The 18131-nt window shown below is 46.6% G+C and overlaps 1 protein-coding gene across 10 annotated transcripts in view; it reads left to right on the top strand.

The window, feature by feature from the left end:
* PPP6R3 (protein phosphatase 6 regulatory subunit 3) overlaps positions 1-13514 on the top strand; it is a 128057-nt gene extending 114543 nt beyond the window's left edge. For 6 of the 10 annotated variants that reach the window (XM_024748902.1, XM_024748903.1, XM_024748910.1 and 3 more), the window contains 4 exons: positions 114-220; positions 1625-1775; positions 7866-7985; positions 13005-13514. In XM_024748902.1, coding sequence (XP_024604670.1) covers positions 114-220; positions 1625-1775; positions 7866-7985; positions 13005-13062 — 436 coding nt within the window. In that variant the 3' untranslated portion in view covers positions 13063-13514. Of the gene's footprint in view, positions 1-113; positions 221-1624; positions 1776-7865; positions 7986-11213 lie in introns of all 10 variants that reach the window. The other 4 variants (XM_024748907.1, XM_024748911.1, XM_024748909.1 and 1 more) reach the window with 1 other exon arrangement.
* Positions 13515-18131: the final 4617 nt, after the last annotated feature.

Genomic DNA, 18131 nt, shown 5'->3' with positions numbered 1-18131 from the left:
ACCAACTGTGTCCCCCAGTGGAACTGCAACTGATGTTCAAAGGTTTTTTGGGAATAATGATAACTGATGTCTGTTTCCCACTGCTAACCTCTGAATTTTCTCTCTTCTAAAAGTACAAAAGACTCTTTAAGGAGCAGTTCTCCAGTGGAAATGGAGACCAGCACGGAGCCAGTGGGCCCGCTGGCGCCCAGTGTGGCTGCGCTGGCAGTGCAGCCGGAAGGTGGGTGCAGAGAGCGCCGGGGCACAGCCTGTGGGCCGCTCCTTTGGTGGTGGTTCACACTATAACTTTATGCTGAGTTTTCTAGATTGGAAAAGTTGTCTTTGTCCACAAAGCAGGTTTTTAAAAAAGTTCAGGGGCTCCAAGGACCCAGGAAAATGAGATGGTGGGTCTGATGTGAGCAGGGCTGTTGAGGAAAAGAAGTTGTGTATGTTTGCCAGAACCACAGCATGTTGATCCTAGAACAGTAAGGGATCTAAGTTACCAGTCATTCGGTTCCCTCAAGACGGGAGAGGAAACAGGCCCAGAAAGGATGAATGGCCTAGCTTACAGCACGCAGGGTGAGTAAAACCAGAACTAGTCATGTGTGCTCCAAACCCATCTTGCACCCAGCTCTTTCGTCCCTTGGAGTTTGCTTTCTTGGTGCATATGTGTATGTCTGGGCACATTTCAGGCTCTGTGGTGGTTTATTTCCTTCCCACCTTTGTGACTAGGTGAAATGGTCAAGGGTATCCAGTGGCTATCTTTTTCAAAACATGCACTTGTTCCTTGCATAGGCCCTGAACTATTTTCAACCTGATGAGGGGCGTGGGAGGTGGGGGGAGAGCACGGAGGTTAGTGAGGGGGCGAGGAGTGGGCGTGGATAGTATGTGGAGGAAACGGAGAAGCCAGTCCTTAGAAAGGAAATGAGGGTACAGGTAGAGGGCACAGGACCCAAGGGGCAGGAAGTTAATAAACCCAGAAATTAGTATTTTGTAAACATTCTATATATAGATGACATAATTTGTCCCTCAGCGGTTCTACAGGTGGCTTCAAATACCCCCATTTTGTGGATAAGAAAACTCAGGCATAGGTTGGTGTCTTTGCCCTGGGCTCTGAGGTTGGTAAGTGGTAAGGTGGTAAGGCTGGGTGTGAATTCAGGAAGTCTGACTTCAGAGCCTACACTCATAACCGGTATGCCCCATGGCTCCCTCTTATAGAACAAAGAAATAATCCACAGGGAACCACAAAAAGGTAACTTTAAAAAATGAAAAGAATAGGACCCAAGTGTGGGACAAGTGAGAGGAGAAGGATGAATGAGAAGGGTGCATGGATAAACCATGAACTGGGTTCTGGTGGGTTGTGGTTGTAGAATATACGACCACCCGTCCTGCGCTGGGAACTGGAGAACATGAGGGGCAGGAGAGTTGACTGGGAGAAAGTTGGGTGTGCAGGTAGCTGGGGAGACCGGGGGACTCACCGGTCCTACGCTGCGGGGAACCCACGCAGCTTCTCTCCTGTGGGCATCGCTAAGAGGCAGCAACAGGCAGATCATGTCACTTTCCTTCTTCTTCAAGCAGTAGAGGTAACGTTGGGTGGCTGGGTCTGCACAGATGTTCGTGACGTTCAGCTGTGTGTCCTTTTCAGCGCCAGGCAGTGTGGCCATGGAAGCCAGCTCTGATGGAGAGGAGGATGCAGAAAGTACAGACAAGGTAACTGAGACAGTGATGAATGGCGGCGTGAAGGAAACTCTGAGCCTCACTGTGGACGCCAAGACAGAAACCGCGGTCTTCAAAAGGTAACCAGGGCTACAGCGTGCTGGCAGCTGCAGGTTGTTGGAGGGGCGGGGGAGGCAGAGGGGACAGAGACCGCAGATATTAACAGCTTTAATTTGATTCAAACGTGGGTTCAGACATTAGCCTGACATCTTTCTAATATCTCCGTTAAATTCATCAAATCTTAGCAAAGAGATGGAGTTTGGTTCATTAAGTGGTCCTCCCCCCCTCCCCGTTTTCTTTAAAGATTATTTATTTACTTATTTATGGCTGCGTTGAGTCTTCATTGAGGCACGCAGGATCTTTCGTTGCGACGTGCGGGCTCCTCTCTAGTTGTGGCGTGTGGTTTTCTCTCTCTAGTTGTGGCACGCGAGCTCTGTGGTTTGTGGCACGCGGGCTCTAGTTGAGGTGCGCGAGCTCAGTAGTTGTGATACACGGGCTTAGTTGCCCCGCAGCATGTGGGATCTTCCCTGACCAGGGATCGAATCCGCGTCCCCTGCATTGTAAGGAGGACTCTTTACCACTGGACCACCAGGGAAGTCCCACCCCTCCCCTTTTAATAGTGTTTAGGAGACTGTAGGTTCAGAACACTGATGGATTCAAAATACGTGAGTATAAAAAACTGACAATTTCTAGCCATGATAGGAATTGCACTGGATACAGGCAGGCTGCAAAGCTTGGACCATCCAAGCCAAAGGTTTGGTACTATACAGATCATTTTCTCCAGACATAATGCAGTCAGCAGAATTCAGTAGCAAAATGATAGCTTTAAAAAAACATATTTGGAAATTAGCCTCACTTCTAAACTCATGGATCAACAAGGAATCATAATGAAGATGAAAAACTTAAAACTGAAAGAGTAATGAAAAAGTTCTGTCGAAACCTACAGACTGGGCTTCCCTGGTGGTGCAGTGGTTGAGAGTTCGCCTGCCGATGCAGGGAACACGGTTCGTGCCCCGGTCCGGGAGGATCCCACATGCCGCAGAGCGGCTGGGCCCGTGAGCCATGGCCGCTGAGCCTGCGCGTCCGGAGCCTGTGCTCCGCAACGGGAGAGGCCACAACAGTGAGAGGCCCGTGTACCGCAAAACAGAAACAAAACAGAAAAAACCTGCAGACTGCAACTAAACCAGTGCTTAGAGCTCTGGTCTCCATCTTACACAGACCCTTTCAGATCACGAGAAGTAATGCTTCCCAACTCATGAAGTCAAGCAAAGCATGAAAGAAAAAATAGTTGTAGGCTAATTTCATGTGTGGGTCTATATGTAGAGCACTTTAAAGTTAAAAGCTAGCAAACCAAATCCAGCAATGTGTTTTTAAGTCATGACCAAGGATGTATCGCATGAATGTAAGGATGTTATAACATTGTAAAGATTATTGAAGGTAATTCACAGATAAAAGGATAAAAACCCTTTGGACCTTCAGTAGACAGAAAAGCATTTGAGAAAAATTAAAGTTGTTTGTGACTATTTAGCAACCTAGGAATAGAAAATAGCTACTGATAAAAGTGTCTACTGAAAGTCTACAGCAGACTTTATTCTTAACGGTGAAGCATTATTTTGAAGAAATAGTCCCTTCAAAGACATGACCCAGACAGCGAACCCTGCAGTGACTGCTTCCCTTCAGCACTGTGCTGCTGGTCTTAGCACATGCAGCATAAATAAAAACAGATTTGAAAGAGATAAAATGGTTACTGTTTGTTTGTAGGTTATGATTTTCTACATAAAAAATTCCAGTGGAATCTGTAGGTAAATATTAGAATTATGAGGAAAGTTTAACAAGTTTACTGGATGAACCCACAAATCAATTGCACCTTATAAGCCAACACAAGATGTCTTAGATGTGTCCCTCCCCCTTTTTAAATGAAAAGTTACACGCTGTCTATAACTAAGACTGAAAAAAAAACAAAGGCCTAAATAAATAGGGAGATATACCATGTTTGCTAATGGGACGATATCTTTGGCATTTCTTAACAAATTAATCTATAAAATGAACGTATTTCTCATCAAACTCCCAATGGAGTTTTTATGAAAGGGAGAAGCAGATTGTGAGAGTCCCAGAGAAGATCAGGGGGAGCCAAGAATAGCCAAGATCATGTTAAAGAGGGTAAAGTGAGGGGGCTTCACGGTATTAGGCAGCAAGACTCACTGTTACTGAGATGATGCGTGTGACCTAGGCACAGAGTTGTACCAACAGACAGACCCCCACACTTACGTGTTAGGGTGACATAAGCTGGTGAGGAAGGAAGGGACTAATAAATAGTGATTATCCAATGTTGGAGAAAAATAAAATTAAATCTCTCTCTCAATGAGCGTAAGTATGAAAGGCAAAAGTACAACTTTCAGAAGACAGCATAAGAGAGTATCTTACAGCTCTATGGTAAAGGGTCTCTTAACCATAAAAAAGCCAAACCATAAGGGGAAAGATTAATAAATTTGACTTTATTTAATTTCAAGTATTCCAAAAGACACAATAAAATGAAAAGACAAGCCGTAACCAGCAAAGAAACATGCAGTAGCAGGATTATAGGAAGAACCTAATATCAAAGGAAGAGACACAATCTAATAATAACTCTTTTAAGTTGACAAAGAGTACAAACAAGCCATTATTGGTGGAGGAAAACAAGGAGCAGACTAACGGGTCGGCCTCAGCCTCGCGTCAGTGACATCAATGATTCAGTGCTATTCCGTGCATTTTTGTTTGTTTGTTTGTTTGTTGTTTTGGCTGTGCCATGAGGCATGTGGGATCTTAGTTCCCCAAATAGGGATGGAACCCATGCCCCCTGCAGTGGGAGCGCAGTCTTAACCACAGGAACGCCAGGGAAGTCCCTCCGTGCGTGTTAACCTATTAATTCCTATCTAAATTGTTACAGAAAATAGAAAAAGTACAAAAGCTGCCTTTATCTTTTTATGAGGCAGTGAAATCTTAATTCCAAAACAAATAAGGATAATTACGGAAAATGATCAGCTTATGTCACTTGCAAGCAAATTAAATGCAAACATCCTATATAAAATATTTGCTAACTGAACCCGACAGTATACTAAAAATAGTTCATAATGATCAGTTAGAGTTTATCCCTGGACTGCAAGGATGGTTCAGCAGCAAGAAATCTGTCAGTGTAATTCACTGCATATTAACAGAGTGAAAGAAGGTCATTTGATGTTTTTGATGAAGCTGTTGAAAAAAGCTATATATGATTAAAACACTGAGCAAATCAGGAAGAGAAATGAATTTCCTTAACTTGGTAAAAGCTAAATACCAAAACACTACACCAAAAAGTATACTTAATGAAGAAATTTTAGTTGCATTAACTTTCATGGAAGGAGCAAATAGGGATGCCCATTGTCACTGCCACTGTATAGGCAGTCCTGGGGAGTGTTAAGAAGAAAGGAAAAAGAAATAGAGGTATAGGTAAAGATGAGATGGGAAGTGATGAAACTGATTATTTGCAGGTGATAATGATCAACTACAACTAGGTCAGTAGCAGGCTTGTAAGAGTTCAGCAAAGCTGCCAGGTAAGAGCAATTTTAAAAATCAGTAGCCTTTCTCTACATCAGTAATAAGCAACTAGGTTGTATATAGAATAAAAAGGAAAGTGCCAGTCACAAAATACATCCAACTATAAATTATTTAGGAATTACCTTAACCCAGATATCTATAGAGAAAACTCGAAAGTGCTAATAAAAGAAGCCACAGAAGAAGATCTGGACAAGTGAAGGCCATCACGAGATGGGACAGCTCAGTGCTGCAGAGACACCCACCATCACCAAATTAATCTGTAAGTTTAGTGCAGTCCCAGTCACAATTTCAGTTGGAGTTTTAAGACACTTGAGAAGCATATTCTAAAATTCATGTGGAATAAAAAGTTTCCCAAATTGCTTAGAGAGCCATAGAAAGAAAGGTTAAATAAGAGACTTACCCTGGCAGTACTGGTCATGCTGCAAAGTCCAAATACTGAAAACAGTGTAATATTAGCACACAGATAGTTAAAGGGGCCACTGTGGTGAGAGAGAGCTCAGTCCCAAGGCGGATGGCGTAGCAGGTGATGGAGGTGGGCTCACTCGAAGGGAACCAGTGAAGCCTGAGCACGAAGGGTGAGAGCACACGTGCAGCGCCTCCTGTGTGCCCGGCGCTGTGCCAGATGTTTTTCACGTGTTAACTCGTTTCTTTCTTTCAAGGACCCTATAAGTACCATGGCTATCCTCCCACTTTCCAGATGACGAAAACGATATACTGGAGTTAAGTGATGTGGCCAGAGTCTCATGGTAGTTAGAAGAAAATGCAGTGTATCCTGACCTGTGGACAGAAAAGGACTTCTTTTTCAAAACAAAACAAAGCAACCTCCCAAAAAAAAAAAAAAAGCAACCTCCAAAAGCATAAACCTCATGCAAAGAGTAGAATTGGATTACATCAAATTTAAGAATTTCTGGCTAATAAAATATTGTAGACAAAATGAAGAGGCAGATGGCAAATTGAGGGGGAGAAAGCTTACAGCTGTAGATCAGTCAGAAATTAACATTTAATATTCAAACCAGTAAGGAAAAGATGTAGAAAACCCAAATCAGAAAATGGGCAAAAAATATCATTAGGCAGTATACAGACAAGGAAACCCAAAGGGGCAAAACTAAGAAGAGATACTCAAAACTCATTCATATCAGGCACCTCTTACTAGACTGGCAGGAATTGGAAGGGTGGGAAATGCTGAGTATTGGTGGGGCTCTGGGGCTACAGGAGCCCTGTCGCCCTGCTGGTGGGCATGCTGGCTGGAAGGATGACCAGCATTTTCCACTCCTGGGTGTAGAGCCCCGAGAAGTGTCCCAGCGGGTCCACCGGGGCCCCAGCAGGCAGTGGCAGCGTTGCAGCCCCGTGCACAGAGGCACCGGTCGCTGTGAGAACGCGGTAGAACGGGAGGTGTGCACCGTGGGATGCTGTGCTACAGGCAGCAGGAAAAGATGGCCCTCCAGACTGTGCTGGTACAGAGATAAATGCAGGGAGGTGTGCGGTTCCAGGCCAGTGATGTGTCTCAGAATACACGCACAAGAATGAAAGTAACATGTATTGAACACATCAGGATAGTTGCTTTGGTGGGCAGGGAGTGGAGAATGGGGATAAATTAGGAAGAGTAATGAGCTAGACTTCCGTTCACTTTCCTCCTTGTAAGTTGCCAGACCCGTGTGAAAGCCACCGAGAAGTCATCCTAAAGTGAGTTTCTTCCTAAGCAAATCTGAGACAGGACCCACACTGAGAACGATGGACTGTCCCGGAGGGGACCTTCAGCTGCCCTTAAGCTCAATTCAGTGCCGTCTGGAATTGTGTCAGAGTTGGATGCCAGACACGAGATTGTGTCAGAGTGGGATGCCAGACACGAGATAGGCAGAAGTCTAAATGCCCCGCCCACAGACAGTTGACAGGCATTTGCTCCTTGTCTTTCTCTGCAAGAGCTGTACCTAAGGGGAAAATCATCCTTTCATGTTTTGTTTCCCCAATCCTCTCTGTGACCCCTCGGGACCGGTTTTTACCTTTCTGGCCACTGTTCCTGGCTCTCTTTCCCTCATGGTTTGTCCTTCTCACGCAGTCAGAGGACCTGGCTCAGGCTGCGTGGCTCACGCGACATCAGCCAGCAAGCTGGTGGGGGATTGGCCCTGAAGGCAGAAATCTTGAACTAAAGACTCATTCCTTCAAACAGGTTCCTTTGACACCTTCACCGAGTCTGCAGTTCTGCTTATGTGCAGTCGTCGACATATTATTCCCCCAAATACCTCATTTATAGGAGTATTCTGAAACTCTTGTACATTTCTTTTTCTGTTTTGCACACTTGGCTTCAGAGTGTTGAAATCCTACCGGTATGTACAGTGATGGGGGACCATTCTTTACCAGACACCAGCTGCATTACATGGTCCCTCTTTCGGCTCCCAGTTGTGTGTGATCCTCCCCTTCCATGGTTTCCCAGTCGTGTCTGTGGTCCCTGTGATACCCCCCGCCCACCAGCATGCTCAGCCCCGGGGCTTGGATCCATGGCCGCCATGACTTCCAGAGCCAAGTGCATGCGCCCTCCTCCTCCACCCGGTGCTGCCGCGTCGAGCGTCTAACGCTGCCTGTCGTCCTCTTTACTGCAGTGAGGAAGGAAAACTGTCTACCTCTCAAGATGCTGCTTGTAAAGATGTGGCGGAGAGCCTGGAGACGGCAGAGGGGAAGTCTGCAGCCCCCCGGCCCCCCAGCAGCAGCCCAGAGCAGAGGTAACCACCTGCTTCCGGCCGTCCTGCCTGGGCCCTGCTCTGGCTTTGTCTCCTGGGAGCTGGGAGGGAAGCTGGTATGGCGGTGGGGGGTCGTTACGTTGTCCTCAGGTGTGCAGTGACTTGCACAGAAGCTTTTTCTCAGTTCCGTATGGTAATCAGGGTGACTGAGCTGAGAACGTAGACGTAACAGTTATCTCCTACTGCAGAAGCTGAAAACTAACTGGTTTTTGGAGATTCAGTAACATCACTGGCTCTGTGAGAAATTATTTGGGCTGGAAGGGTCTCTCGTGCTGGCATATCCCCACCCCCACCCCCCCTTTTTTTTTTCTTGATGAGGCACCAGGTTGAGGCTGATACTGAGCCCTTCCAGGATTGGGTTCCCTCAGTGCCGGAGTCACCCAGCTGCCAGGCACACACAAGCTGCTCCCTAGTGCCCGGTTCCCACAGGTGTGTCCCCGTGACACACGGGAGGGCTTTCCTGGAGACCCTTTCATGTGTGTGGCTAAATACTCTCCACTCTCAGATGAGTCCCTCTTTGGTTTTGTTTTGCAAAATATTTATCTTGTCCGGATGAAGTGTGAAAATCCCACCACTAGAGCCAAGGGATCTGAAATGTGACGTTATCTGTCTAGTCACTTTTTTCTTTTTTTTATGGTACGCGGGCCTCTCACTGTTGTGGCCTCTCCCGTCGCGGAGCACAGGCTCCTGACGCGCAGGCTCAGTGGCCATGGCTCACGGGCCCAGCCGCTCCGCGGGCCGTGGGATCTTCCCGGACCGGGGCACGAACCCGTGTCCCCTGCATCGGCAGGCGGACTCTCAACCACTGCGCCACCAGGGAAGCCCTCTAGTCACCTTTTGCTTAGACTGAGCCCGTGGCCTGGAGGGACAGGCCCAGCCAGAGCCCCAGCCCGCAAGGGCCACCCTGGGCTGTGTGCAGCCCCACAGGCAGGGCGAGGGCGGCCTCCTGTTGCTCCAGAGCTTGTGTGGGAAGTTCAGGACTTGCCCTTGGACCACAGGGACCTTCGCTCAGTGCTACGCAGACTGAACTGTTTTAATTAAATATATCCAAGTTTGTATATTCCTTCCATAAGGAATAAAGTAACTTTTAAAGCCATTTCCAAGAAGTACTTGCCCTCTCACCTGGTGCCCCCAAATCTAGGCATTTTAGGGGCAGTGTAACCAGTGGGAACCAGCAGGGGGCACTCTCTGTTCACTGGTCAGTAAACCTGTATGTTCATAGTGTAGGAAACCCTGCTTTTGTTTCTCTCATGGAAATTACAGCTGGGATGAGGGGTTTGCTTTTGTAATTAAAAACTTGTGTGTGTGTATAAAACTAATTAATTATAAGAACTACTTGTGCGTGCTGGCTCTAGTGGCAGCTTTGGGAGGAGGAGACGGGATGGCACTCCGGCTGCAGGGGAGCCAGCCCCAGCTGTGCATCTAAGGGTTTGGGCAAGTCACTTTTTTGCCTAGGGTTTGGTATGTTTTCTCAAAGGTCCTCTGTAGGTGTAATAACCTAAGCAGTCATTGTCACCTCCCTAGTGTCTCCCTGTAAATTTCCTTTATATGGAGAACTGCCTGCAAGATATCTAACCTGTCCCACTTTGGAGTCGTTGCTCCTGGAGTGTGTTCTTGGTTTCTCTGACATGAGTGATACAGCCAGCCTGTGGGATCGGTTACTGGGCTCTGGAGTGCAGAAGTGTTTGCCTCGGGGGACCCACTTGCTCTTCGTGCAGAGACACATCTGGGATGTGGAGCCCTGCCTCTCCCAATCTGCAGGACTCAGGCAGTGGAGGAGAAAGGTGGGGAGAGCCAGTGGGAGAAGAGGGGGCATCACTTGTCTGCCTGTCCTTCCTCCATCCGACACACATATGAGTGCAGCAGCCACTGGTTTAGGCCTGGTGATAAAACAGTAGCAAAACAGACCCCGCAGATAATATATAGGGACATGAAGCCTAAATAAAGCTGGATGAAGGAATAGGAGTCCCACTTCAGGTAGGGCAGTCGGGGCATCTGAGCTGCTGTTTTGGCGGGGACAGAGGTAGGTTTTCTGATGTGTCACATTTGCATTCTAAAAGCAATTTACGGCACTGTTGACAATGAAGATAGCCATTTGGGAATTTCTGTATGCAGCCTTACCGAGATGGTTCCTGTCACAACCAAATATTAATGTTGAGGTTGACAGATGTGCACTGTTGCACGTAGAGCTTTTCATTGCCACAAAATTTTATTTTTCAGTATTAAGTATGTATGGTGTCTGTGCCAGCAGTGTGCAAGCAGGTACCTTGCATACGTTGTATACTTATCTCTTTACGGGGGCGGGGGTTATTGTCCCCCTTTTACAGGGGGAGAAAACTGAGCTGAGAGAGGTTAAGACACAGCTTGTAAGTGGCGAAGGCAGGGCATGTGCCCGGCTGCGTCTGGTTCCAGAATGCTGGTGCCTGTGTCTCTGTGATACACTGAGACACCATGGAATGTAGGTAGAGTCTGCTGTGTGAGTGGAGCTAACTTCGCGGGTCTCTGTTAGGATTAGCAGGGGTCTGAAGCACTGTAAAGTTGGAGTGCCGGTTCAAGAGTGCTTGTGCTTCCCAGTTTCAGCTCTAAACATCTTTTCCCAAGTCTCGTTCATGAGACGTAGGTCACACTGTAGTTCGGCAGGAAGGTCCTGGGTACCCTGTCACCACTTTGTTCCTTTCATATCCCCCTCTCCCCCACCCCTGCCCCCCACAGCATCACCCCTGATGTTTGCTTCGGGGGAGCACGTGTTAAAGCGCACACCTTTGTTCTCAAAGTTGGTCCTTTTACAAACTTTTGTCGTTCCCCGCCCCCAGCCCCCAGTAGCAAAATCCTATTTTTATCAAGTGAAATTTTATATGGATTGCAATATACAGAACAGAGAACGAGGTGTTTTGAAGGAGGGATGAGCAAATAGCTCCTGAAGGTTCGGGGACCACTGACCAGTCTGTCCCTGTGCTTCTGAGAGGCTGAGGCGTGGTGGGTCTCACGGAGCCCCTGCTCCTCTGCAGCCCTTGCTAAGTGCTTAGTTCACCGGAGCTGAAGCTTAGAGCTGTTCAGTTAGATTTTCTGGAGCTTTAGGAAAATGTATTTAAGAAGCATTTCATGAAGTAACCGCTGAGTGCAGGCTTTGTGCTAGGCACTGCGTAGACAATATTCAAATAAACGCTCCCCACCCTCGGGGAGCTACACGGAGTTGGTCTCACCCCGCAGGACTGAGCAGTCGAGCATGCCGGGCGATGCGGCGGTTAACGGCCCCGTATGATGAGCGAGCTCCGCTGCCGCTGCTGCTGCTGCTGACCGGGGACCGCAGGCGCCACCGTGCGGGGTCCGGGGCTGCGTCGGGAGCCCGCCGAGCCACCGCTGCTGCACTCACTCTGCAAGGGATCAGGACCAGCAACCTTTATATTCTAGAGTCTAAGACGTTGTACAGAGAGACCCAGAAGCGTACAAATATTGCACATTGACAAATACCAAGAATTTTTGCGTATGTTTATATTGTATTGTTCTAAATAATGGGTAGCCTGTGAAATAAGATCTTGCCACCCATGTAATAATAGTAGTAATACTATAGTTAAAATGGCTGTAAGAATAGTTTTATAAAAGTGAACACACAGATCTATTGTATTTGAAACATAACTATTTGACAGTTATTAGTGTGACCAAAGTATTAGGCAGTTTTCATACATTTTTCACCTTGTACAAAGTTCTGAATTCATTTTTCTTCCAGGTTGGCGAGGAGTTGTAGGATTGAGATGCCCTCTAAGTGTTATTTTGGTTGTTCTAACTTACAAAAGTGATTTTGAATAAGAAATACTTGGTGTTCTTTTTATAACCAGTTTTTGATTGGTAACTGTTTTCTGTATTGTTTAAAGCGGATCAAAAAATGTAAGTCTATTGGTAGAGATTAAGTATTTATTGCTACAACTTAGTTGATAAATTGATGTTATTGTAAAGCCATACGTTCTGTTAAAGTCTTGTTTGCTTGAACTGATTGTCCCTCCGGGTGAAACACTAGAACATTTGGAGTGTACCTGGCCTGTGGTTTGGGGGTTTTTTTGTTTTTGTTTTTTGTTTTGTTTTGGTTGTTCATCTGCCTTTTAACCCATTCACCAAAATTTACCTTGTTAACAAGCAACACCAATGAACGTTTCAGAGCAATCTGCGTATCTCACATACCTAAATCATACAATCTGCGTATCTCACATACCTAAATCATACAATCTGCGTATCTCACATACCTAAATCACATTAGGCAAGTCCGTGGGGAAATGCTCGTGCTGCTAATGGAATTAGAGTGCGTTCATTTTACAGGCTCGTGTTTTTAAACTAGAAATCAAAATCCGGCACCTGAGCATGTTAATTGTTTTACTGTACCTTGTGAGGTTTTCACTCGTAAATTCTAAACCAGTGTATTTTTTTTTAAGAACTGGTTTGTGTACATATATAGTGATTATGGATACTAATTCAGTGTAATTTATAATTTTCTATGTCAGTATAAAAATACATCACAGCCTTCTCAAGCAGCTGAAGCAATATATCGTATATTGCCGTACTGTCTGGTGAAAGGGTTAAACTACTTCACCTCCTGCACTTTTAGATGCAAATCAGTTTTTCATTTCTGTAATAGAAAATTATTCACGTATTTTTACATCATTTGTTTTTCCTGACCAGTATTTAAAACCAAAAGGATATTCTGAAAAATGGCCAACGATTTTTTTTAGAAGTAGCATCCCAAGCAGCGTGCCTAAACGTTACATTGCGTGTGGAAATAAAACATCAAGTGTCTAATGCCTTATTTCTGATTTACTTTTCCATTGTAAATGGTGTGGAAACCTTCCATGAGGTTTCCCGAGGCAGACCTAGCCCTCAAGGACAGTGGAGTCGGCAGTGCCCCTGGGACAGACGGCAGGGCTGCTGTGCCTGGCCTTTGCGCGCCTCCTCAGGGACCCTTTCTGTTGGGAGCTCCTCTCAGAAGACACTGTCCTCGGGTGCTCTCCCCAGGACTCTAGCACTGCCAGAGGACAGGGCGCCCTTCGCTTGTCTCAAGGATGCTGACTGATGCGGCCCGGACCTCGGGGACTGTGGAAGGACGGCACGCTCTTGTCTCGCCTGGTGGAGAGCTTTGTGGGCACCGACCTGGCTCCAGGGGTGCACGCGCTGCCCCTGTACCGTCTGGATTTGCTTGGCTTCTCCATCCCACCCAAGGTAAACACGGTGTCTTACTTCATCCCACCCACTGCTGATGAAAGGGCACTCAGGGTTTCTCCTTGGGGTGGTGTTTTGTTCTGCTCGACTCGCGTGGCAGGGAGGGGGCACGGGTGGGCAGCACAAAGGCTGTTGGGGGTGGGAGGGTGTCAGCCCCGGGGACAGGAGCGAGCACAAGCTCACTGAGTTTCTACTTTCATTTCTGTGGGTTGGCCATACTGAATGCGAGACTAACAGATGTCTACTACACCATACCTGTATTAAAAAAACGACAACAAAATAAAGCCTGATTCTTTGTTTCTAGAAGTCTTCTCTTGTACCTTGCTTGGGCTTTAGTAACTAGACAGGGTGTGGGGCCTTAATGAGAGAACCACCATTGGTTTTTGACGGGTCAGGCTTCCTGACACCAGCTCTCGTGCTGCATGCACCAGATCCTGCGCCGGGGAGGCCGGCCAGCTGCACCCAGGAAAGAGCCTGCTGTCCCCGGGCTCGGGGGCTTGTCCTGCCCAAATGGCAGGAGCAGCCAGAGCCCGACGCGCAGGGGCTCCGTGCACTTTGTTCGGGGGATCTGCTGCGAGCTTGTGCTGTGTCTGTCCTCCGTGTATAACACCTCCCCAGCCTGGGGTTTTGGCATCCGGCCCCAGGAGGTAGCTTTGGAGGCAGAATTTCTCAGGTGTTCCATAGTGGTGTTTAGAACGTGATGCTGTGTCACAGCTGCTCCTTTTCCCTCCTCCGTCTGTTCGCATAAGCAAGTGTCCCCCTGGCTGTTATCAATGCCCCAGAGCCAGCTAGTCACCACGTCCCCCTGTGCTAGTCTGGGCACACACCTCTGGGCCCCCGGATCCCGCAGGCCCCGCTGAGCGCTCAGAGCCGTGGGCTCCGGGCCGGGGCTGGCATTCACTCACAGGCCGCCCCACCCACCCAGGATGGAGAGCTTCTTTTTGTCTCAGCTGCTTTTTCTGTCCGATGGGGAAACCACAGCCACGAGTTCATGGATCTAAAGCACATAGAACAGTTCTTGCCTTACTGTAAACACTTCATAAATGTTAGTATGTGCTGTCTCCTCACTTCTCAACCCCCTAAGGTCACCTACTGGCCTTTCTAAATCCTGGCTTTGAGCCTGTGGTTCTGTTTGCAAGCTGAACCTCCAGAAAACTCAAGCACCTTCACTCCAGGCAGATGGATTTAGTCATTTTTCAGCTTCAGGGTCGGCTACCTCCCACGTGCCAGCTCTGGCCCAACACCTGTGTTTACAGGTGGTTTTCTTGGGACAGAGCTATGCCCCTTCGTTTGTCCATTGTCCACTGCTTTTGCACCACGGTGACAGGCCAGGAGTCGTGTTCCTTGTCTCGCTCCATAGCTGGTGTTCATTCTTTCCTTCGATTCGGTTTCTTCTCTCTGGATCCTGTTCCCGTCCTTACTGATGCCTTTTTGGCTCGGCCATTTGTTTTCAGCAGTCAGTGCGTGCTGGCTTTGCCCTTACCGACTGTACCAATCGTTCATTACTTACATAATGAACAGACGACACAGTGCTGCCTTTGAATTTTTTACCCTAGGTGGGTTCTAAATGCTTAAAGGCAGGGACCCCTCAGCTGACTGTTTCATACTGCCTTCCGTAAGGCATTGAGTGGTCTGGTTTTGTTTCTCCTGTACAATTCTCCACTTGTTAACAGAAAAATGAGTTCTTAAAGCACTGTTCTAAAAGCTTTACGTGCATTAACTTGTTTTCACAGCAATTTTGTGAGATAGATAGTTACCCTCATTTCACACGTGCATAAGAGGGACACGGAAGTTAAATAGTCCTGTGCAAGGATGCTCAGCCAGCAGGTGACAGAGCTGTGAAGATCAGGTGTAGCACATTTACATATATAACAGAACAGTGCTCGACTGCGTAAATGCTCAGTTAATACTAGCTGTTACAGTGCGCTCCCAAACAAATCTTTCTGGTGTTGTTTTTCCTTAGAAGTTGTCAATTTGATTTCAAAGTAGAGCAGTGAGTGGAGACTATGAAACATCAAGTGTTTAATAGCCAGTAGAACAATAGAAATGTTACAGGCGTAGCGATGGACAAAGCCTGACAGCTGCAAGACAGTTTCAAAGCAGACCAGCGTAGGTACGTTTGATAAGCTTAGAGGAGTAGAGGGGCTTGTGGGAATGCGCCTTCTTGCTCCTGGATCTGACCCTCGACTGGCTGCTCTCATGATACACTGACAGAGTTGAGTAGTTGCAACAGAGGCCACGTGGCCTGCAAACCGCAAAATATTTACTGTCTGGCCCTTATAGAAGAAGTTTGCTGAGGCTGAAATAGATCAATGAAATGGAATAGAATCCAGAAATAGACCCCACAAATACACGGTGAGTTGATTTTCAACAACAGTGCCGAGGCAGTTACGTGGGAAAGGAAAGTCTTCTCGACCAGCGGTTGGGTATCTGTATGCGAGGAAGTTAACCTTGACTCCTCTCCAACACCATATACAAAAACTAATACAAAATAGATGGTAGGGAGAATTCCCTGGAGGTCCAGTGGTTAGGACTCCATGCTTTCACTGCCCAGGGCCTGGGTTCAATCCCTGGTCAGGGAACTAAGATCCCATGTAAGCTACATATCACGGCCAAAAAACAAAACAAAATCTATGATAGGTCTAAAACCATAAGCATTTACACAAGCTTCCAGAAGAAAACAAAAATACCTAATCAGCTTTGGAATGGGCAAAGAATTCTTAGGACACGAAGCGCGAATCGTAAGGGAAAAGACGTGGGGCTTCCATCAAAATGACATTTTTCTGTCCTTCAAAATGAGCAGTTGGGCTTCCCTGGTGGCACAGTGGTTAAAAAAAAAAAAAAAAAAAAAGCTAGCTCTTTGGGACTTCCCTGGTGGTCCAGTGGTTAAGACTCTGTGCTTCCACTGCAGGGGGGCACGGGTTCGATCACTGGTTGGGGAGCTAAGATCCTGCATGCCGCACGGCCCAGCCAAAATAAATGAATAAATAATAAAACTAGCCCTTTGAAGGCACTGGAGAGCAAACAGGGCCGCAGGTGCTCAGAGGAGAAATGCACTGAAGTGAATCTGATATTCGATACCACTTTTCCCCTTTTGGCTTTTGCTGATTAAGGAACATGAGGCCCTGCAGAAAGCAGAGGCTCCGAGCTTTCAGCAGCCTTACAGGGCTGGGGAGACCTTGGAATGAAGGGTGACGGAAGAAGCCAAGACAAGGGACAAGATCCTGGAGAAAAGAGGATCATAAAGTGAGCCTGACATTCACTGCTCTTCCTCTCAAGGCCTTTGATGAGTCCTAAACTGTGCAGGGAGAGATGCCAAAAAGCCAAGTAGAGAATAGCAGCTAAGAAGAGTCTTGACAGCTAAGTGTTGGGGAGGCAGGATTGGAGCTTAGGGACTCGAGGAGGAAGGACTGGTAAACAGCAAAACCACCAAAGGACCACAGCCTAGAAGTAAGAGCAAAGACCAGTCTTACCAGAAGAAACAAATTCCCTCTCAAGGAAAACTGCACCACCTAAAGCCACTACCATTTTTCATACACAATGTTGGCTTTCAATAAAAGTTTCTTAGGCGTGCCAAGAGACAAAACATGCCAAGTGTTTTTAGACTTTAAAATGTGATTAATATAGTCAAGAAAATAGATGACCAAAAAAAATTTCAAGTGGAAATTCTGAAACTGAAACATACAGTAATTGGAACTTAAAACCCAATAAATGAATTTAAAAGCAGATTGGACAAAGCAGAAGTTAAGATTTATGGACTTCGTTCATGTAGGTTTGTAGAAAACATTCAGACAAGTAGGAGAGGAAAAGGATTGAAAATACAGAACAGTACCTAAGAGAAATAAAGGATACAGTAAGACCGTAACATGCATGTATTTGGAGTCCCAGAAAGAGAAGGAGAAAGAATGGAGTAGAAGAGACACCAAAACTATCAAAGACTTAAGCTATAGATTCAAGAAGTTCTGTGTATGCCCAAGGAGGATAAATTCAAAGGGAACCACAACTAATGCTCTATGGTAGTCACAGTAAGGCTGTCAGAACCCAAAGAGAAAATCTGAAAGCACCTGAGAAAACGACTTTGTCTTTAATAGACATGTTACTTTCAACAGAAATGAGGAAAGCCAGAAGACATGGAATGACATTGTATGCCAAAAGGAAAAGGCGCCAGCCTAGAATACTTAGCAAGTTTTCCTCCAAAGTGAGAGCAAAATAAAAATATTTTCAGAAGAACAAAAACATTTCAACTCCAGTAGAGATGCACTGAAAGGAGTTTTCCAGCCAGAAGGAAATCCTCCCAGATGGAAGCCTAACAATGCAGCTGGAATTGAGAGCACCAGAAAAGGAAATAAGTTGTAAAAGGAAATGAATATAACTGTCTTGTGGGGTAGAAAACACACTTGAATTAAGATAGTGCTGGGAAAACTGGATATCCACATGCAAAAGAAAGACATTGGACCCTATACACAAAAATCAACTTGAAAATAGATTTAGATTGAAATATAAGACCCAAAAATATCAAAGTCCTTTCTCTAGTTGCAGCGACCGAGGGCTATGTTCGTTGCAGTGCGCGGGCTTCTCATTGTGGTGGCTTCTTGTGTTTCGGAGCACGGGCTCTAGGCACACGGGCCTCAGTAGCTGCGGCTCACAGGCTCTAGAGCGCAGGCTTAGCAGTTGTGGCACACAGGCTTAGTTGCTCCGCAGCACGTGGGATCCTTCCAGACCAGGGCTCGAACCCATGTCCCCTGCACTGGCAGGCGGATTCCTAACCATTGCACCACCAAGGAAGCCCTAAAAAAGTTTTTTAAATGAATAAGCAAATGTCTAATTTCACTAGTGAATTAACTTCAAATTAAAAAAAAAAGTTCTCCTGCGGTACAAAAGGCAGAAGGAAGTAAACAGTTTGCCTTCACGGTCCTGGCATCA

The sequence above is a fragment of the Neophocaena asiaeorientalis genome, unplaced genomic scaffold (assembly GCF_003031525.2).
Source record: "Neophocaena asiaeorientalis asiaeorientalis breed wild unplaced genomic scaffold, Neophocaena_asiaeorientalis_V1.1 scaffold43, whole genome shotgun sequence".
NCBI classification, from domain to species: Eukaryota; Metazoa; Chordata; class Mammalia; order Artiodactyla; family Phocoenidae; genus Neophocaena; species Neophocaena asiaeorientalis.
This window is presented reverse-complemented; position numbering and strand designations above follow the sequence as displayed.